At 41.7% G+C, this 23,581-nt stretch overlaps 1 protein-coding gene across 1 annotated transcript in view; it reads left to right on the forward strand.

The window, feature by feature from the left end:
- LOC110833768 (Cbl-associated protein) overlaps nucleotides 1-23,581 on the forward strand; it is a 230,632-nt gene that overhangs the window by 111,929 nt on the left and 95,122 nt on the right. The window contains exon 7 of the mRNA XM_087358416.1: nucleotides 4,129-11,076. Within this exon, the coding sequence (XP_087214542.1) occupies nucleotides 4,129-11,076 (6,948 nt within the window). The remainder of the gene's footprint in view (nucleotides 1-4,128; nucleotides 11,077-23,581) is intronic.

Here is a 23,581-nt window from a genome sequence, read left to right on the forward strand (position 1 = left end):
GCAGGAGCAAAATTTCTGCTGGATGCTTGTGAGGCCGAACTCGTCGGAAACGCTTCTTGAGGGTTTCAGGGTCCTGATGTACGCGTTTGAATTGATGGTCGCACCTCTTGGCATCACATCCACAAGAATGACCCCATCACTGTCCCAAAAGACAGTCATCATGACTTTTCCGGCGGAGGGAGTTGTCTTGAATTTCTTCTTTCTCGGTGATTGAGGATGATGCCAATCCATTGACTGCCTTTTTGTCTCCCGCTCAAAGTGGTGTATCCAGGTTTCGTCACCTGTAATGATCCCTCAGCATCAAAACACTCCAACAATTCAGAAGAAATTGTTTTCCTTTGAATCCTGTGGTCTGCTGTGAGACTTCGTGGAACCCATCTTGCGCACACCTTCGAATATGCAAGAGCCCGGATAATTGCAATTACACTTCCATTGCTGACTGAAAGCTGTTGGGCCAATTGTCGAGTTGTGACGCGCCGATCCTCACGAATAATGGCATCCGCGCGGTTCAACATGTCTGGAGTGGTGGCTGTGGCAGGACGCCCAGAGCGCGGCAGATCACGGAGCTCGGTTTCTTCACTTCCTGAAGCTTTAACTCTCTTAGCCCAGCGACCAACGGTGCTCCTATCGACTGCACAGCTTCCATACACAGCACACAAACGTTTATGAATGTTCACCACCGTTTCTTTTTCAGCAACAAGGAATTCAATTACAGCTCGTTGCTTGTAACGAGAGTCGTTCACAGACGACATTTTAACAGTTCACTACAGCTCCGCCATTGGTTGGAATCATTTGAAACTCCGTACACGAACGCGAGAAACATCAAATCTCAAGCATGTAAAAGTACACTTTTCTATCTTCATTATTGGCTGAGAAAAAAAATGTGGGGCATTACTTAATGAGCGACCCTCGTAGTTGTAACATTTGTGAAGTTCGTCTCGTGAACGGAAGGTTGCCGCTTCGAATCTCAGTCTATTCATCAAGTACTAGTAGGTACAGTCTAACAGACTACCTATTCTAACGATATTTTCCTACGTGCATATAAATTATATAACTTATAGACCATAATTAATTCGTACCAAATCTCTTCTGACTCAGTTTTTTGAATGACTAACCTTGTCAACAGCTTAACCTATACAGTCGATGTGAGCAGGTCGTTAACAATTAATCGATTTCTGCATTATTTGTATTTGTGTAATCGAACTCTCGCAATTTCACTACCAAGTAGTCTGTTAGTTGTTATGCCTTTGCAATAGATGGCACTGACGACATTGTTCCTAGAACTCTGGTGTTTGTTTTTGAAAATGGCTGGGCTCCAAGCGTCCGGTCGGCTGAATGTATATAGACGTTTGCGACGAAGCAGCGATGACAGACAGACAGACAGACGGTAAAACTGGCAGCGTCCCTCAAACACAGTGTTTCACGAACAGGCGTTTAATACATACACACGCAGGCCTAATCACGTCCAAATCTGCCCTGACAATTACTCGCCTTCTATCCAATGGGGCCAGGAAGCTTTTTACCCGGACGGTTCCTGAAGACTTAAGATCACGTGAGCTTCACTTTCATTTCTCTGTACGTCTTTATGGTGTGTTGCTATAAAACATTTATCGATGTTTGTCTTCTGGGTTGTTAAGGTATGGTGACGTGTAGGTTAAAATCCGAAGGGCGTTCACTGCACTCACTCACTCACAGGCTGGCCAGCGACTGGCGCTCTCTGCGGGCGGGAAAAAATTCACGCATGCGCATGAAGGCCCCCCCCCCCCCCAAACCGGAGGACACCTTCCGTGCTTCATTTGTTTCAGTGGGAAAAATTAAGATCCAATACATTTTGAACAGACCTCGTACATGAAGACTTTGTATCTACAAACATTCTCTCAGTTCTACCGAAAGTTCCCAGCGCGAAAAAAGCAACAGGCAGCTTACACAGTGTCATCCATCCCCCTGTGCCCATTTGACTATTGCTGTCTCGGGTACCGTTAGTTGTCTTGGCATGTAAACTCTCAGATCTGCGAGGCTGTACTAAATATTCGAGTTTTATCGCATTGTTTACGATACAAATACGTGAATTTGCGCAGACAAGAACAAAACGTGACGTGAAGGTTGGTTTCTTATTTTATAACGTTATATGAACTGATGAGGTTTGAAACGTCGATTTAGATCGGGAAAGGATTGTATACGGTGAACTGAAAAAATGGGTTTGTAGCGGTGGTCTATTTTAGTACGCCGGTACTATACCGATATTCGTCCGAATGGACTGAGAAAAACTTTTTTTTTTCGTTGGCTTGATCTATAGACATTCGGTAGGACTCCTTGGACGAGGGATCGGCCCGTCGCAAGGCCACTACCTGAACACAGGACACGCGGACAAACATCCATGGCTTGAGAGGGATTCGAACCCATGGTCCCAGTGACCAAACGGCACAAGACCCGTTTAGTACTAAGTAATAATAAAGTTACCTGACAAAATACGGAACATCTACAAATTTTTATCGATTGGTCGACACTCTAGCAGAAGTCTGTAACGTTGTCTTTATGACTAAAACTTTACATTTTAAGATATAAAATGGTTCTAGTAATTTAAATGTATACTTTTATATCTGAATATTTTTATTTACAAAACCATTTTATTAATTAGAAATTATAATATTATAATTATGATAATATTAATAGATAATATGCAAACGAAAAATATACTTCGTGGGTCACTGGTGATCTGTTGAAGATGGAAACGCATTTTTAAGTGATCAAGTCTTTCGAAGATTTTGTCATAACATCGCAATGAAATTCGTTTGGTTTCACGTGTTACAGTCGAGGACATTTGGACTCAGAGTAAAAAATATATAAGCATTTTCACGTTTTTAACTCGTTCGTTTCTCCTGTTTTATGCAGCTTAGAAGACAAATTAAAGTCAGCATTCAGGAATTTAAAATCTAAGGACCGTAACGGAGTGAACGTTAATTTCTACGCAGTGCATGTGTTTCCTGACTTGTTAACTTTCCCCTGGCATTTGTTACGAAGAAATGAGAAGGGCCACGAAGTGTCTCGGGACAGTCATCGTATTGAATTTGACCGAGGACACCATAAATAGGTCAATCAGTACAGTGACTGGGCAGGGCGATCTGGGTTCGATTCCCATCCGAGGCATAGGATTTTTTTTTCTAGCCTTTGCGTCCATATTGGGGATCTGAGGCCCACCCAGCCTCCTGTCCAATGGGTACCGGGGTCCTTTCCCGGGGGTAAAGCCGGCCGGTCCGTCCTGCTGACCGAGGTCAAGAAATAGTAGGAACTACACCTCCTACCCCCTAAATGCCAACGATGACATGTAACGGGGGTGGCTTTAATTTTACGCCAGAAATGTTTGGTTAGACGTAAAGGATTCATGGGTGGTACAGAAGCCCTCTGGTTTATAAAAGCGCTTCCAAGGTTACAAAATTTTACCGATTTTTATAAGCCAATAGGCTTAATTTATTTATAATCTAAATCAGACCTTGTTTTAAGTATCTTGTGATGTTTTCCAATAACTTTCCTTGCATAAATGAACGTTGCAGTCAAGTTGTTACTTTTGTGTCGTATTCGGGAGGTCCGAGGCTCTAATCTGGGTCCGAAGATCCGGCTGTCTTGAGGGTTTTCCTGGTCCCTTCAGGCAATTGCCGCGATAGTTATTGAAATTAGGCACTTATCGCTTACTTGAATGTCCTTTACAATTAATTCATTTTAAATAATCCTATGATTCGACGCTGATAATCTGAACATAAATAAATTCACTGTATAATATGTCTAAAGTTGAATCGCCTTCGAACTCTACTTCTGTCCAATGTCAGTGCACTGTTTTTCTCTGCATTTCTTTGGTTAATGATACAGCTCGTACACAGCTTCAGAAAACTTTATTTATTTTTTTGTAAAAGTCCGACCGATTTCAGTTGGGAGTGATAACACGTGTGCAGCAGGCTTACTAATATGTGCCAATTCCACCCAGATGTGCAACTAATCAGGTATTGTGTCGTGTGCGACTGACATTAACAGTATTTTTATAGTTCCCATTAATACTGAGAAATGTAACTTTAAAACAGAAATACTCTTTGTTTTCTCCTCCCTGTGTTCGTCCTTCTTGTCACTCAACTTCAGGACAGCGTCGCCGTCGAAGACAACAGAGCACACCTCAGTCTCAGCTGCCTGAAGACACGATCACAGACACACGTAAGGCAAGCAAGGTATCGCGCAGTGTGACGTCATTAGAAGGTACTGGTAGCAAGTCGCGCAGGCGCAGAAGATCTAGAGGAAACAGCAGACGGAAGTGTCGCGCGGGGAACGCTCTCGTTGTCGAAAGTGACGTTTCAGGAACGGAACAGAAGGCGGAAGAACTAGATAAGGAGATGTCCACGACGGAACCTGAAACGGACGCAACGATGTCAGATATTGGCGGGAAAGCTGAAGGTGATAACGCTCACAGAGGCGAAACATCTGAGGTTGATACAGAGGATGTTGTCACTGAAAAGCTACTAATCACGGAAGAAGTTTCGTCCGTTCATATTAAGGAGAGTGTCCGTGAAATTGTTCATGAAAACAGATTGTCAGCAGGAGGTTCGTCTTCAGAAGTTGGTGACAATGCAAATGACGCGTCACTTGCTATTGGGAAGGGAAGTGTACTGGAAGGTACTCGAAAGGAAGACGTATCAAGAGCTATTTTGAACTGTAACAAAGGCGAGAAAGCTGCACCACTTGTAGATGTAAAGTCGACTTGCAGATTAGGAATAAAAAAGGAACAATTTTCTTTTGAAGGTAAACTATCTGATGAGATTAGAAACACACGAACCGGAAATGTACAGGTGTCTGAAAGACGTACTATTTTGAGAGATAATGTTGAACAGGAAATGACCGAAATTGATATTAGATTGAAGAAAAGTTTACAAGTCCAGGAAATTGATCAGGGAAAGAAATCGAATGTAGACGTTGGCTCAGAAGCCTCAAACACTGGAAATGTGATAGACGTTCATCACCAGAAGGATGTTACGGAAGTTGACATATCGATTATTGGTCGAGGAGAAAACGAAAATAAAATAAATGAAGATGAGGATAAATGTGAAAAGTCAGAAATTTCTTCATGTATGGCAGCCTGTGAAAATGTTTTGTTGTCAGATGGCAAACATGTACGGGGAAGTAGTGCGGACAGGACTGAGTTTTTGATTGAGGATGGAAAACGGAACTGTTGCCGCGAAACAGCGGAATACTCTTTGAAATCGGGAGTGCCGAGTTCAGAATTAAAAGACCGGAGATATGTCACTGTAGTGAAAGCTGTGGACATCTCAGACATGAAGACTGACCATAGTAATGTTGCTGAAGAGCAGAATAGTATAACTGGTGATAAAATAGAAGATTCGAATTTTTACAGCAAAGCAATAGAATGTAATGTATCACTTTCCGATAATGACATTATAAACTTACAGTGTGCAAAAGAATTCGGTTTATCCGATGAATGCCCCAATAGTCGACGTTCTCCTGCTGATTCAGTGACAGTGGAAGAACTTATATCACCCGGCAATCATCAGGACGTTGAGGAAATCACAGATGGTGTAAACTTTCGCGGAACTGTTTCGGACGTTTTGATGAAGACATCAGATGGAATTGGTAAGAACTCTTGTAAATCAGAAATTTATGGTCATGAACAAGGTGAATTTTCATCGGAAAGTTCAGTTTCCAAAGATTCTAATTATGTGAGAAAACATTTCGAATGCAGTGATGTGACTGAAGTATGTAGCACAAAGGCAGATGCGAGTCGAGATGATGATATAGCAGGGCCTTTTGCGTCGGGCGACGTCAGGACAACAGAAAGCAATTCACAGCCGACGCTATGCGCTGATGTGAATTGTGACGCAGAAGTCACACTTTCAGTTAAAAGCGACATTGCCTCGGAAGATGAGAGTGTAGTTCGGGTTTCAGAAGTCTCTGCAGAGATAACGGATCGCAGGCCTTTGCATCAACAGAAAGACGCCTGTCTCATTTCAGAACAGTCCTCGCCGGAGTGCAAGGCTGTTGTGTTGGAAGCAGTGGGAGACGAGGTGTGGGAAGAAGTGGTAGAACTGCCCTCCACAGGAACATTTCGCGAGGATGATAGACTTTCGGAAGGCGTAGTGCCGGGTGGAGATGAAAGACGTCGCCTCATGACGAATAGTCCTGTCTTAGTACAAAATACAAAACTGTCTCAGGAAGAAAAGGAACTGTTGGATCCACGTCCTCTGGTTGATGCAGAGGATGAGGAAACCCTGAGACGTTTCATCCACAGCCTCAATCTGGCGGATTACAGTAAAGAAGCAGTTCGAGCTAGAAGTGTCATTTTGAAAGATGGTAGCACGATAGAAGAGATGTACGCGGCAAGAAGGGGAAGGCGACGAGCGCCTTTGGAGACTTACTGCAGTCTGCAGAGGGGACTGGATGTGATCCTAGAGGAGAATAGCAGTGACTACAGTGACGGCGAGAAGCGGGTGGAAGGGGCAAGGGTTCTGGAAGACAGGCCACGGGACAAAGCGTGGGAAGAAGCTATCTTCATTCCAGAAAAGAGTGAGCTCTTGTATCTTAGTTCTGAGAGTGATGAAGGGGGATGCGAGAATCTTGATGTTATGGGAAGTGCAGAGTCTGGGATTCGAAACCGCTCTTTGTATTATTCGGAAACAGTTGAGGCTGATGGTATGGGCAATGGGGAAAGTGTCTGTCGTGTTTACCAGAGGGTAGAAAACGAATCGAGGCGTGTGACAACGCGAATTATTTCCGAAGAGGTTAGTATCGATGTTTTCTCTGAAGAGATGGAACAAACTTTGGAAAATGTTGGTGAAACACAGGAGTATGATAGTGAAGACGACGACGGGGAGGGAACGGGCAAGGTAGTTTGTGGGGGAGGTACGGGGGTAACGGTTGAACTGGCGGAAAGCAGTGACGATGAGGACGTGAAGGGTACGTGGAAGAGGGGAAGGACACAAGAAATGCAGGACGCTGTCGAGATCGTTTACCTTGAAGAGGACAGTGGCAGTACCAGTAGCAGCAGTTGCAAAGCGACGAAGCAAAACGAAGGAGAGGCTGCAGACGATGCTGACGCCGAGGAGGAAGACCCTGATGTGTTGTACGAGGGGGTTGAGTTTCCCGTTGTTGGGGCAGGAAATACCGTAGACGTAACGGGTGGTGACAAAGGAAACTCTTCGAAGACCAGTATAGGAAGCGCTGTGTACGAAAATGTGGAATTTCATAGAAACACAGAGGCAGTGTTGACAACTGAACAAAGGAATTCGGACATTCCTGTTAATTTAGAAGAATCAGCGAACTGTGTAAATGAATTTTCATCAGATATTTATGAAGACGTCGAATTTGTCAATTTAATGAGTTTACCACGTAATCCCAACGTAATTCCTTACAGCGACTCCGGACATTATGACAGCACGCATGCGTGTGTATTAAACGACGATCCGAATAGAGTTACGGAACAGATCACAGAGGGTGATGAAATAGTTGACAGCGGAAGAGAACGGGACAAGGAAGATGAGGCAAAGTCTTCTGGGCAAAGCATGCCCGAAATTGAATGTAGTTCAGAATTAGAAAGCACAGCGCAAGTCAACGACGACGGAAACATTAAGGAGGTCCTTAGTGATGTAAGGTGTCACGAAAGTAAGTCCTTTGTAGAAACTGATCATCAGTCTATAGAACAACGAAAAGTAGGAAAAGTTGCTTCTGAAACCGTTATTGTTGATAATCCACAAATAAATTCCAATTCTAAAACAGTCGATATTGTTAAACGAATTTTATGTCTATTACCCCAAAGAGAAAGCATAGATAATGGAGAATTAAAGTCTATTATATCGCAGTTGACTTCAGAGAGTACTGAGACTAAGTCGTTAAAAGAAGCAGACGGCATTGAAAAAGATACTGGTCTTCAAAGGGAAATTAATAAGAAATCTCCCCAGATTCCGCCTCACATAGAGGCAGACGCAACATTGTCTATTAGCGATATATATTGTAAAGAACTGGGATGTAATCCAAATACAAGAAAAGAACAAAGCGATTTAGGCTCGAAGTCGCCTCGCATGTCACCAGAAACTATCACAGGGCACGGAATTGAAGCGGTTCATGACAAACGCTCACGTGAAACAAATTATGAATCTTTCCGAACTCCGTGCCAAATCGATTCACGCATTAGAATGTTGAATGAAGGTACACAGTTTGGTCACTCCGAAAATAGTGTACATCCTGAAGCTCTTCAGTACAATCCGGCTTTAAAATCGGCAAGTACCGCGCAGAAGCAGAGCATCGAACAAGAGAGGTCGAATAATGTTTTTGGGGAATACGAAGGCCTAAGAGATGATGACGATGGTGTCGATGACCTCTACTCGATTACTCCAACAAATCGATCTCGTCCTGGGTCTTCGAGTAGTGACGCAGGGTCCCACGGGACAGCTGTCTATTGCCCCGGGAGATTTTCACCTCAGTCTTCAGACGCAGATATTTCGTCTTACGCTGAGGATACCGTAGCTGAAAACAAGCCAGTGCGTAATAAAATATATTCTCCTCTGAACATTCGAAACAGAACACCTAAAAATCACAGTCACGAAAATGTTTCAGAGTCCAAGAAAAATATTTCCCCGACATTTAGAACTGAGACAGAAATTAATAGCAAGATGTCTGTGTCTCCAAAGACTCTAAAAGACCTTTCTGTTGCCAAGGTAATGTCCCTGCCGCGTGGGGTTCATTTACTTAATGTACTGGGAATCCGTGTTCTTTTGAGAAGTCCTGAGAAAAACTATGACAATAACAAATGTGTGAACGTCGATATGCAATATTGTACTCCACCGGTCTCCGTCGCGTTTAGAGCCAAGGACAAACCCCTTTTGTCTGGCTCCTTGCCAGATATCTCATCCGTGCAACAGGAGACGACGTTAAGAGACCAGTCAGTGAAATCCCCTCTCCCACCTGTTATTTTTTCCCCTTCTCCAGCAAAGAACGACTGGTTAGGAATGCCTACTAAGGAAGACCCAAATTTGATGGTCTGTCTGTCACCCTCACAACGACGAAGTTATCAAGGTGAAGTACCGACACCGGAAGAAGCCGGATATCTTTTGGATTTACACCGCAAGTTTATCCAAAGGCGTGGATATCATGAGAATCCTCATCCACCGCCGTGTAGAAGAGCGTCTGGGATATCTAATGAAACACCGTTACCGAATTATTGTCCCAGCGATAAGTGTCTTCATCGAGAATGTGGCTGTCGGAAACCGGCGTCATCGTCTGAGGCATTTGCAGAGAGTGGGGAGACATCTCCAGCTTTTGAACCCATACCACCTTCAAAGTTTAGAACTTTACTTGCGTCATTAGATTCAAAAATACACTCCAAGGGGAATACGAGGGAGGTAATAGGCGGGTTAGTTGGTACACACGTGGAGGAGAGAAAAGAACTAGGTTTAAGAATAAATGAGGGTAAGGAAAAGGAAGGAGGGGGAGAGAAAGAGAGAGGTTATGATACGAGTAGAAGTCGACTATTGGCAATTCTCCGAGCTTCCTCTGAGCCTCAAGAAATGCAAACGAGACACTTACCTCCATCATCTTCCTGCAGTCCACCACCGTTACCTCCTCTGCCTCAAGCGTACGAGCACCAGGTCGCCATGCTGGGATTCTTACAGCAACACCGAAGACCAGCAACGTTCTGCTGCACTTCCGATCAAAACGACTTCGAGCAAAGACCTTCCAGTCACCCAAGTCCGAGTTCCGGTGACAGCGACCTGCAGTCGCCAACAGTAAAATCCATAGATTATGGTAAGACTTCTTCAAGGTCGAATACGATTGAAGGAAGCAGAAATAGGAAAGAGAATGTTTCGTCTTGGAACGGACAGGGTGTAAGTGATGAGAATAACAAGGAAAGACTTAAAGTGCGTTCTCTCTCTGATTGGCTTCACCTGGTTCGTTATGGTGGCGGAACCAATAAAGACACAGGTGGTACACAAAGCAAGGACTCGACTCCTCCCGTCAGCGCTTGTGTGAGTACACAGTCTTCACCAGGACCCATTAGACGGGTCATTAAGGACCCATCACCTAAACCAGAAACACAGAAGAAAGAAATCAGCTGTATGAAAGAATACCAGAAATTAAAAAGGGATATTTTAGAAAGACGATTCTCTTTGCCAGAGAGACAATTAGAGCAGGCGTACCAACCGGAACAGAAGTTAGTAAAACCACCAATGCTGCCAACTTCAGCACGTGATGACGAAAGACACGAGCAACAGTTAAAGTTGTTACAGCAGAGACAGCAACGTCAACAGATGGTTAACAAAACACGACCTCCACTGCCCCAACAACAAAGCAAACAAAAATCGACAGAGAGAGAATTGGAAACGCAAGAAATATTCGTTCCTGTACGAGAAGAACAAAAGCAGGAATCGATTGTCGTTCAGGAAGAACAGCATGTAGAACGTCGATTCGATGCTGATAATTATCGAATATCGAAGAAAGGAGACATTGCGATTATTAATAGCAGTGTCACAACACGAGTATCGAAAGACGATCAATCGATTGTAGGACGCAAGGGAACTGAAGTGGAGAAGAACGTTAGGCAGATGCATCAGCATTGCAAATCACTGCAACGACCAAAGTCAATGCCACCTCCTGTAGAATCTCTAGTGACAGGTGGCGAGATCTTCCGGCAACAGATGTATTTAGAGTACATGAACGAAGTCGCAGAGAGATCTCAGAGACGACGACAGAAAGTAATTCGACTGTCATCTGTTCCACGTGACGAAGCCCCGGCGTCGGAGGGAAAAGACGCCGCCCCTGCCGCAACTGTACAGCAGCTGGAGAACGAGTTCATGGGAAAAGTGCGGGAGAGAATGGACAAGCTAGGACTCGAGTGCGAAGAAGTGTTCGATGATGGGACACAGAACGAAACGGAGAGTGGGACAGACAATTGTTACGTCATATCGGGTGGAGGGGCGAGTCACGGGGTCGGTGGTGGGGGTACTTCTGTCAGTCAGCTACCAAAGCATCTGCAGGAGTTCCTGGTCTTCGCCGGCGCAACCGATAGTGACGTCAACAGTGACGTAGACGGTGAGTTGACACCGTGGTCTGTGTGTTAATTGTCTGTCTTTTGACTAATCTCCGTGACTCTGTAGTGAGTACATGAGTTGTACAAGTAATTAAGCGTGTCTGGACTAACAGCGTACCTGGAACTAGTGGCTAACATACATAGATTACTGTTCCTAACCACCGCTGTGTTGCTGGTTAAAAGTAAACTTCCTCCTTACCTTAAATCCAGCAAAGTGATTGATCAGAGTTGATGTTCCAAGTGTGAACCGAACTTGTGGTTACGTGCTGTGCGGGTTTCACCTGTCGCTCATCGAATGTGCACTGATAAATGAATGGCGTGCAGAAATTGCCTCATTATAGCTTCGTTCGCCGTAAATCCCACATACGCATCTGCTAGAAATAAGAGAGACTAACTCAGTTAAAACACTCTATTTCAAATAGACTTTCCACAAAACACATTCCAAAGTACAAATGCTGCTATTCGAGAAAGTAAATTATCTTTAGTGCTTTATTTCCTTGTTGAAAATCGATAAATATAGTACAAATTTCCGAAATGAAGTTCACAAAATGCTGGCAGTCGAAGTTCGTCTACACAATATTTTAGAATTTAGTTCCACAAATGATACGCAACGCTTCTTCGCCAACTTATTTTATTTTTGTAGGATGAGTTGTTTTAATTCATTGAAATTACCGACGTTGATAAATTCATCAAAAAATATAATCAATCATATATTTAATTTTGAAGTGCAAGGGAGAGCTTTGGAGATAAATCTGGAAGAGGGCTGCTGTCGAAGAAACGACGATCTAGTGTAGCGCCTGCAATACAGGCAACTTCTCTGCCTCACGTGTTCAGCGCGTAGTCTTGGGTTGTTGGCAGGCGATGCTGTGCATCTGTAGTGAAATTGAACGCAAAGGCGAGGATGATAGAACCGGATTTTAGTGCGAAACAAGACGTAAATATAACAAAATTGTCAATCTTAGTTTCTGTGCAAGAACAGTGCGATATTTATGGCACTCGGAATGAAGATATTGACATTGAAAATAGTACAAATCCCATGCGTTTACTATCACTATTTTACACGAATCACACGTGGTGACGTTGTGAACGTTTTAGGTGAAACACTGATAGAGTTTGTTGTAGGAACAATTACTTTTTTATGATTGTAGGTTCGTTTGGGAGCTACCAAGTGAAGAAACTTGGATACTAACATGATTATAATGATGTAGACAGGATTTAACTAGCTTAGATGAGGTTTGAGTGGAGGACTTTTGTTTTCTGCATTACAGTTTTCGGTTACACATCCAGAGAATTATTTATTTATCTATTTCTTAACATTTCATATTTAAAACAACATCATGGCGCCCACGGGAAATTTTTCATTTTTTTTAAATTATGAACCATTATGTATAGGTGGGCAGATGAAATGTTTTTACGTCGTGTACAAACGCTTGAATCTAGACGTTGACTAATCATACACTTGTTATGAGTGACTAATTTTAAAAATCAGTATGTCATTGTATTACTTGTTAAACAGCATATTTCGTATTTCTTATTATTAAATACAGTCTGGAGTTGGAAACATACTTAATCAGCACATGTTTTTGACTGTACAACCATCTTCAGGGAGAATAACAAATACAGTCATCACTTGGTGAACATCTATCCCTGCTATATTGAAAGAAGCTGAGAGACAAACTTTTACGCTTACGCTAAACAATTAAAAGTTTAACTTTGGTATTTATTTATACTTTCTTTAGATAGCACAATTTTATTCCTCGAATTAATCTGCTATTAACTTCTTTGTTACTATAATTACGATTGTTTAGTTCGTGGGCGAAGAAAATGGTGTGGGAAACAAGAATTTCGGTTATGGATTTGTATACTTGCAGATCGAGGATTTGGTTGAGTAATTCGCCGCCAGAGCACAGGTAGCAAGATTTTCAACATCAGGCGTTAGTCACTTCCTCGTGTGTGCTGGCAGCCTCTCTGCCTTGAATACAAACATGACGTTATGACGCAAACTACACACAAGTTATCTTTTTAAGACTTGAAATAATAAAAAGATTTTTCTTGAATGCAATGTCTATGACTTGGTTTCCATATGTAGTCTGTCTGGTTATGTAGGTGTTAAGATATCAGTAAGATATCTCTGCGGTGTTAAGATTTTAATGAGCAACTGGAACTTTATTACGTATTTTACACATTTGTAACTGCACAGGCAGACTCTATGAGTATAGGAGAAGAGGTGAGGAGAATGTTTGTCAAGGACAGATGAATTTGCGAAAATTACGAATTTAAGAGCTTCAAGTATTATGAGGACGGCGACGAGAACTGTAGAACGTGTGATGGAACATATAATTATATTAGAAAATTTAAAGCTAAGGGAGTTTTTATTAGACATTGGCATAGATGGTTTGGAATCATTTGATTCACCTGTCTTGAAGCTTTCGAACATTTTTGTAATCATTCCTCATTTCTTCCATGCGTGCTGCGTGTCCCGTCAACGTAACTAAATATGCAAGAAAACAAAATATGTCTGCGCGTTGCACGCGGTTAGACCGAAGGACTGGCAGCTGTTGAGCCGCGGGGGTTGGGTTAATGGCGGCAGCGCAGGCGCATTATAGCGCATGAGCAGTTCGCGGAAGCATTTTGTATCATTCAGTATTTGCCGTGATGGTGGAGCTGGCGTCGCTCCAAGGCAGAAAGTAGGTCTGTAATGTTTATCGAGAATAGTTCACACACACTTGTGGTAAAAGGAAACGGTACCACTTCTTGTAGTCCACAGGCCATGTTAAAACAGCCGAAGCATTTGCAGTGCCAAAACAGGGCTTGAAAGTTCGAATAAAAGTAAAAGAGAACGGAAAATTACTACGTGTATATTTTGACATTGACTCTTACTTCTTACGCTATCTGTTGGCGGTACTAGTGATGTTGGTATTGTTATTACTAGTAGAAGAGCCTGTGTTTGTGTTACAGTTGAGTAATTCCTGGCCGCCTCGGTGGTGTAGTGATGGCGCGCTAGTCTAGTATCTAAAAAAGTCCTGTGTTTGATCCCAACCGTCGCTTTTAATCATTAAATAAGAAATAATTGAATTCTGTCAGTACATGATCGCCAGCCGCCTGAAACTTTTGTAGCCTGTATCTCATGATAAGTAATGCAAATAAGATACATCTGGGACAATGTTAATTCCTTCATAACGTTTGTTCGGGTGGTGAAGCTCAGGAGGTTAAGAGTGGGAGTAAACGGAATTAGTCTAGGATCGTGCTAAAAGGTGACCTTTGGTATTAGCGGTGTTGGAAACCTTTAGGTTCTGCTACAGAAGACATGTTCTGGTAAACGTTTGACATCGTACGGAGAAATGAAGGTAGAGTCGGTGGGATAAATATATTTTAATAATACACAGTTAAACCCCGCGAAAACAAAAATCATTGTGTCATCAGAAGAAGACTAAAGGATAAATTTCGAGTCTTGAAAGGGAAATAAGTATTCATATTAGTTCGTCAGAGCAGAAACAAGAGGCCGCTATTTCAGGAACAAACCATAGAGGTTGCTGACACTCGATGTAGGCGAACTGCCACTAAAACATATTATGTATAGCGCGTGCGCAGATTACTTCCTGGCTAATTTTAAGTTCCACACAGAATTAGGGCAAAGTACAGTCCCTCTCATGAATCACATTTGTCACGCCTTTGTACACAATCTCTCCCATCGCATGGTTCTGAACGTAAATTACAGCGACCACTCTAATTGATAACTTTGTTGAGTCTGTGCAATGCGGTCTGCTGATTTGTGATACCGTGAAGTCTTTTAAAGGGTTGCCAACGTTTCGAAAGTACATATCCCTTTCATCTGACAGTGTTGTAGAGATGGTCGAATTGTTTTAGTGATTTCACGCAAGATGGTATTTGATGAAAGAGTTCAATGTTAAATAAATTATTACACTAGCGTTAACAAAAGAGCGTGTTATTGCGATTTAGCAGACCTAATTGACCCTGATATTGTTTTACTGCAGAGAGCAGAAAGTCACTGATGCAAAACTACTTCACATTGCACGCGGCAAGAAAATGTTTTCCTTGTATTTCATTAAATATACACAATTCTGAAAATTGTTTCACTTGAAAGAAATTTTTAGAGAAAAATTTTGTTCTGTTCAGTTTTATCTATAATGAGCAATTTTTAATGCACTGAAAAACTGATAAGGAAACAGAAAATGGGGAGAGCAATAAACAATCGATATTATACCATTTAAGTTTTATTTAAATAGGAGTCATAGTAAGGTGTGAATTTCGATTGCTTTTAATACCTTTCGTTCTGAAGTCATAAAACAATTATTTATTACAAGGACTGTATATTTAAAGTAAGTAGTCTTACATGTAGGAATGTCATATCATACGTAACTTATTTTTTTAAAATAATAACTAATTTTTACCGACAACCTTCTTTTTCAATGTTTGTCTCAAAAATAATTCAGTATTAAAATCAACAGATATTTCCGCTGATTTGTAAACAAAGTCTTCTTTAATTGTGAAAGCTTTATCCCTACAGTTATATGATGATTCGTATTGGTAATGTCATTGATTCGAGGAAAAAGTGTCTGATTGTGTTTCATATATTTTCATACGAAGACAAGTGCATTAAATTCAGTGGGGCTTCCTTCTTCTTTCCCCGTGGACAGCTACGATCTGTCGAGCGATTTCTTCCTGTGTGTTTTTTTTTAAACAAGAAGTTCTTGGCTGGCTGGCTGTGTCCATCGACACGATGACGTCATGTCGTTAACTTACCTAGAAAGGTCTTCAGTGCAGATGAAATAACAGCTCACCAAGAGCAAACTCTTAAAACATTTTCAAAGTTGAAATGACAGTGAATTCTTATGGCTTATGCTGGCACTAGTAACTTGGACCAATGTTGAAATTTTACCACAATTCCGTATACTGGATATAATCGGAAAGAAATTAAATTCGCTCTAGAAGTCGTTCATTCCAATCAGTTTTTCCCAAGTCCTCCTTCGAGAAGAAAAATAAATCCCTCGTGGGGCACCCATCATATCCTAATTTATTTAATTGTCGTTGAAGCATTAGGCGAATTATGTAATTTCTTAAGCTCCTTGTGTTCTCCGCCCCTCTTGGAAAAAAAATTCTATGTGGCACATTTTCTCAGACATCGTAAATCAATACTTTGTGTGTGGGTTTAGAGGCACATCAGCTTTTGTGGTTAATTGCATGTATAGCTAGAGGCCAAGTTTCTATATAATACATAACACCAATGCACAATGTTTGTTATACACCTTGATTTTTTACTTCCTTGAACAAATAACAAATAATTAATAACAAAAATAAGTCATAACGTAAAATAAATACGTAATAAAGATCTACCGCCACGGTGGTCTAGCGGTTAGAACGCTGGCCTTGTAATCCTGGGGTCTCGGGTTCAATTCCCGGTGGTGCCCGAATTTATAACTTGTGTTGGGCAAGGCCGTGGTCTAGGCAACACGGAGTTTTCCTCCGGGGGCTTCTTCCCCGGTTTCTCCGTGGCATCCCAACAATTACTCCATTCACACACAGAAGAAGGCAATGGCAAACCACTTCTGGATCATCTGCCAAGAACGTATATGAACAGGTCCCAGTCCGAGAAAAGGATGGAAGGATCCTGTTCATATGGACCTGTCGTCAGACAGAACACTAATTAATAAATAAATAAGTGATGGCCACGGTGGTCTAGCGGTTAGAACGCTGGCCTTGTATTCCTGGGGTCTCGGGTTCGATTCCCGGTGGTGCCCGAATTTATAACTTGTGTTGGGCAAGGCCGTGGTCTAGGCATCACGGAGTTTTCCTCCGTGGCATCCCAACAATTACTCCATTCACACACAGAAGAAGGCAGTGGCAAACCACTTCTGGATCATCTGCCAAGAACGTATATGAACAGGTCCCAGTCCGAGAAAAGGATGGAAGGATCCTGTTCATATGGACCTGTCGTCAGACAGAACACTAAATAAATAAAAAATAAAGATCTGAGACAAATGCAACGACTCTTTTGAGTTTATTAAATATTTAAAAGAGGAGAAAACTATTATATTATTAGTACTGAATAGGATCTAGTGACACACTTCTCTTATAACGCCGATGATCCTTCTAGTTTCATAAGAGACCAGCTAATTATCTTCTGTGCAATTAAATCCTTTTAAGAGGGACACAATTATTTATATGAATTGATTTCGAATAATTCGGCCCTGTATTGTCTGCTGCAATAGTTTCAAGGTCATTTACATAATTTAATATAATTTGTTAATGGTGAAATTTAATAGAACTTGGAATCCTTTATCACTTTTGAAGCTGTTGGTTTTTGTGTGTGGAAATGTATGAGATTATGACTCCTTCCGTTTCCATCCTCATTCGGATAAGAGGTCTGCTGTCTGCTGTTGCATGGTGCTTGTCGAAACTGCTTGCGTTGAGAGCATCCCTATCACGGAGACCGTCTTTACACTGTGCTGACATGATGTAGAGACTCAAGAAATACCAAATCCATTTCCGTGTTTACAAAAGCCCTTCATCAGCCCCTGTCAGGTGAATCCAGTCCGCACCGTTGCATGCTATCTTTTTATGACAAATTTTAATATTATTGTGTCTTACCCTCCGTGGTCAATGTGGGTTCTCTTGTCTTCAGGGTTTGTGACTAAAATTGTACGTTTCTTATCTGTATCTTGTGCGCTAAATGCCCTGCTCACTTTACCTTCCTTGATTTCGTCATCGTAATGATATTTGGTGAAGAATAAAAATTATGAAACTCCTTGCTATGCAGTGTTATACAATCTCCTGTCACTTACTGGTTCTCAGTATCTCCTCAGTTTCCCGTTATCAGGGTATCCTCAGTCTACATCCTTTACTTACAGTGATAGATCAGTAATCTTACACATCACACATGATTAGGCTGAAATCGGACAAAAAGTGTGAGTTGTACAGAGTTTTTATAGATTTGCCACATCCAGTAAATGTAGATGCATACGATCTATTGGCCAGAATACGTATATAAGGATAGATAGTGTAACAATCAACGCCACGGTGGTCTAGCGGTCAGAACGCTGGCCTTGTAATCCTGGGGTCTCGGGTTCGATTCCCGGCGGTGCCCGAATTTATAACTTGTGTTGGGCAAGGCCGTGGTCTAGGCAACACGGAGTTTTCCTCCGTGGCATCCCAACAATTACTCCATTCACACACAGAAGAAGGCAATGGCAAACCACTTCTGGATCATCTGCCAAGAACGTATATGAACAGGTCCCAGTCCAAGAAAAGGATGGAAAGATCATGTTCATATGGACCTGTCGTCAGACAGAACACTAATAATAAGTGTAACAATCATAGTCGAAAGCTGACCTGGGCTTCTGTTAATATTCCATACGCACTTCAGTTAATCTTGAAACAGATCAAAATCGATGTCTGTTTCACCCTTTCCGTATTATTGTAAATGTTAATCTTAATTTAATTTGATGCGAAGTTACCTGTGCCTGACGAACACGGTTGTTTATATACTGGTGTGAAAGAACAGTTGTTGGCTCCACTGATTTGTGTTCAGTAATTGTCCGTTTCGGAATTCAGCCCACTTTCTGTTCCTATCGGCATGTCCTGTGTTACGCCATTCAAATCTAGTGATTTTTTTGTAATGTGTCAGGGAATTATGAATAACCATGTGTTGATAGAACTGTTTCGTAGATCTCCTCAGTCACTGTAAGTAAACACATGCAAAGTATTTTTAAAGTAGACCACGGCATTTTCTTTATACACTTCTCCGAATTTATCTTTCGTTATAATGTTATTCCTCATTCGACGTTCTAGACTATAAATAACCTATAGTAAACATTGCGTCTTTAAAAAATCACGAAAGAAAAATAATTTTATCTTCCGCGACTCTAAAGTATTACTTCTGTATGTGAGGCCGACAAGAATTGTTTCTATAAAGAATTCTATTTGAATAGGCCACTGCAATTTTTAATTTGTAGAAATGATGGAATTTAAAACCAAGCGTCTTTAAATTTATTATGTGCTAATGCATGAGCTGCTATTTGCATGTGCTGTAGATAGATGTAGTTTTTTAATTATATTTTACGTCATGATACTTGATTGTTATACACTATTAGTCGGCATAAGAGCTCTTTGATCTATTATATTTGATTTGGTCTTCACATTATCAGATTGTGTTTGTTGATAGAGCTTAGTTTTTGCATGGAATTGGTTTTGATTAGTTTTAAAGCGCCTGTTATTTTACTAAAGCCTTCTTTCAAGTCAAATTTTCCACAAATGTCGTTACTAGTGTTTATAAAAATACGGCAAATTACTCGTCTGTGGTGAGAACCCTGATTGTGGGCTGTAAAATTATAATAAAATTATTAGCCATATCCAAAATTTTCTGCATCCAAATTTTTGTATTTACTGGTGAAATCCTCAGACATCTATGGAGTGGAAATTTTTGTGTGACTGGTGACATGCTCTAGCGTACGACATTTGAGATTTTCACGACGATGAGAATGAGGTCTTGCTGTTGGTTACGAACGTTATCTTGGCGTTACGACCCAGAAGACAACAATCCTCTAACATCTGAAGATGGCTGTCTTCTGGGTTGTTGCGCCTTGTGGTCTGGTAGAAGTTCTCCGACGTATCAGAGTTGCTTGCTGCCTTCATTATCAAAACATTAATTATTGGAGCAACAAGCACCTCTGAAACGTCGGAGAACTCTACCAGACTACACGGCGCAACAACCCACAAGACAGCCATCTTCAGACTCACCGTCATGAAAACTTAAAACGTCATTGCTGTAATATTTGTTGTCAGCAGTTTGTAATTTACGAACCTTAGCCCGCTAGATCCTGAAGTGTAATTAATTTACGATCCAGTTGCCGTGTAAACGAAGTCTTTTCTTACGTTCTGAAAGGCGAAATGACTTTAGGAAATAACAGGTGCACTAGGATAGATGCAGCTTTGTAACTTGACATTGTGTGGAAGGAACGAGAAGGACTCGCGGTGGTGATTCTGGTGGTGATACTGCCTGTAGCCTTCTGAACGAGATAGACCAAGCTCTGAACCTTGCCCGAGGCTTTCTCACGGCTACCACACAACCAGGTTGGTTTGTTTGTTGAAACCAGTGAGAGGGTCCTGCCTGAGGAACGTTCTTCAGATGCGTCCTCTATGTGACGTTTGAGGCGTTCGTCAAATTGTGCTTTTTAGGATCACAGTTGTTCCGAAACCGTTCTTTCTCTCAAACGAATTGTGTACTCTACTGATATGTACGTTTTGTAAGACTTGAGGTTCTCACAGCGGTGAGTATGAAGATATCCGTCTTCTGGGTTGTTGCGCTGTGTAGTCTGGTCGATGTTAACCAACGTTTCAGAGGTCATACTGCCTCCGTCATCAGGGCGATGACGGAGGCAGTATGACCTCTGAAACGTTGGTTAACATCGACCAGACTACACAGCGCAATAACCCAGAAGACGGATATCTTCATGTACGTTTTATTTGAAGACAGAAATCTTCATACTCACCGCTGTGAAAACCTCAAATCATATGTTTTGTTCCCGTCTTTCCTGGGTTGCTTAATACCAGAATTTATCCTATATGCACCATGGGGGGGGGGGGTTATGGCAAAACCCCCAAATAGGCGATGAGTACATGTGTAACAGACCTCTGTAGTCGATAGTGTCGTTAAATATTCAACGTATTTTCATTACGTGACTTAGTATTGAATGTAATGCCAGATCATGTGTTGTGCTATATAATGTGTTCAGTTTACTTTGCTAAGAGGTTCCCTAAAATTTCATATAAGAACCTCGTAAAAACTTCAAATTTAAATAAACAGTTTCAACTTTTTTCCTTTGTTTTCCGCGCGTTGTCTGCTGCAGCTCTGTCGATAAGTTAATCCTGTTCAGGTAAATCTGACAATCACCAGACCCGTGGGCATTGGAATTTCTAGATTTGTATACGTTCTTTTAAATAAAATAGGAAGATGACGGCCACGGTGGTCTAGCGGTTAGAACGCTGGCCTTGTAATCCTGGGGTCTCGGGTTCGATTCCCGGCGGTGCCCGAATTTATAACTTGTGTTGGGCAAGGCCATGGTCTAGGCAACACGGAGTTTTCCTCCGGGGGCTTCTTCCCCGGTTTCTCCGTGGCATCCCAACAATTACTCCATTCACACACAGAAGAAGGCAATGGCAAACCACTTCTGGATCATCTGCCAAGAACGTATATGAACAGGTCCCAGTCCGAGTAAAGGATGGAAGGATCCTGTTCATATGGACCTGTCGTCAGACAGAACACTAATAATAATAAAAGTACCCGGTATGCGGTTCTTAGTCACATAGGTTGCCGCCGTGTATGAAACGGTTTCCAGTGATGATTCTTAGATAAAACAACAGCATTTATTTAAGAAACGGAGCCCTCTCACTGATTTTAGATTGTGGGTTTGAATCTGTGTTGTGTGTCCCACTTTGTCTAGGTCTGATTTGTTTGTCATTTGTGTTGATGTGACAAGTGTAAAGTGTTTGGCCTTGTCATGTTGTTACAGCGTTTGTGGTATATGTCTTTGATGATGATTTGAAATGTTTTGAAAGATATATTCAAACTTACTGTTGATTTATCACTGTTTGTCCCCAGGCATTACTTAAATCTGTTATAAATGGAACGCCAGTGAAACAGAAACCTGTACAAAACGGAATGTCGATTTTATATTTTATTAATAAGAGTGGAAGGGTATTTTTCAAATTTGTTCCCTGTGATCTAGCGTCCGTCTTTGACCTTTATGTTACTTTACTACAGTTAGAAATTTATTGTTTACAAACTAATAAAAAGTGTAAAGACGCATACAAGCTTCATTGCAGATAACCCTACACCGTACCGAAAAGTATTAGAAATAAATCTTAGGCTATGTTGTAACCATGTGCAAAGCCGTTTGTTCGATTTTCTTTAGCGCCACTGGTCGTTTTATTTATGAATCTGCCTTGACCTTAAAGTGAAAGAGGCCTGTACTGTGATTTTTAATGTAAAGATTTTTTCTGTGACTCTGCAATCCAATCGGGGTCTTGGCCGCCTCTTTTCGGCGGTTTCTTGATGTATTCAGACGTTTGGTAGGGCTCCTTGGACGAGTGATCAGACCGTCTCAAGGCCTCTATCTGTACACATGACAGCTAAACACACAAAGACGCGGGCAGACATCCATGCCTTGAATGGGATTCGAACCCACGGTCCCGATTTCCAAGCGCACGACTCCCACACCTCAGACCTCGTGGCCACTGACCGTCAATTAAAAGATACAGAACAAAATTAAATTTTCCAACAGTTTTTAGTGTAGTTCACATGTTTTAATTGAAGATAACTGCATTATAGGATGTTGCGCCGTGTTGTCTGGTCGATATTGACCGATGTTTCGGAGGTTATTTTTTTTTCCATCGTCAGGACGATGAGTGATCGCCCTGATTATGGGGGCAGTACGCACCTCTGAATTGTCGGTCAATATCGACCGGAGTACATGGCGCGACATCTCAAAAGGCAGCCGTATTTATAGTCGTTGTTGTGAGACTCTGAAATGTCATTCGGTAATTGGTTTGAGAGATGAAAGAAGCGGTCGGACAGGCGTTGTTTCCGGATTCTGGGTTGATTATTTTAATTTCGTGAGAAGGATGCAATCAAATTTGCCAGAAAGCCGTGTGAGCATCGGCGGTCCTGTAACCGATAACTGTGTAGCCTTGCTGTTATCCGTTTCAGACACGTTTCGCTGTGCTGGTAATAAACTTCCATACGTGGGTTATGCCGGGAAATTTATTCAAAGGATGTAGGCCAGTGTTGTTTCTGCTGTAATTTTAATTAGGTAAGTGAAGCTTCCTGCAGGAATAATTGATAGGCTGTAGGTTGATGTACGTTCTTTAAATTGAAGATGACCATAATTTCTCTTCTATTGTTTCTTAGTTTCAATTCCTACAAAGTAAATGTCACAGTAAATTTGATATTTGGGAAGTTTCCAGCTCTAGTCTCGACCCTACCGTCTTATATTTTCGTGGTTGTCCTCAGGCGAATGCCAGGATTTTTCTGTAAATTAGATCATTGTTGAGAGTTAAAATAATGTAGGCAATTCTCTCATCTCAATCTATTTATTTTATTTATTCAGTGTTCTGTCTGACGACAGGTCCATTATTCTGCCCAAAAAGAGTTCGCCAGTTTTCCCTATTCACAGCTTCTCGTTTTAATTCCTGGAACGTCATCTTCTTTCCTTGTTTGAGATCGTCGGTTATCTGTAACCGTCTTCTTCCCAGTTCTCGCTTTCCTTCAACCTGGCCTTCGGTGATATCACTCAGTAATCCATTCCTTCTCATAATATGTCCCAGCCAGTTAGCTTTCCTTCGTGTAATGGCCTGCAGAATGTTTCTTTGCTCGTTGACTCTCCTCAATACTTCTTCGTTGGTCACTCGATCCGTCCACCTGATCTTCTCTATTCTTCTCCAACACCACATTTCAAAGACACTCCATACGTAACACTTCACTAGTTTCTT

The sequence above is a fragment of the Zootermopsis nevadensis genome, unplaced genomic scaffold (assembly GCF_977971745.1).
Source record: "Zootermopsis nevadensis isolate Lab colony 2312 unplaced genomic scaffold, Znev_1.0 Znev_ptg000030l, whole genome shotgun sequence".
In the NCBI taxonomy this organism is placed as follows: domain Eukaryota; kingdom Metazoa; phylum Arthropoda; class Insecta; order Blattodea; family Termopsidae; genus Zootermopsis; species Zootermopsis nevadensis.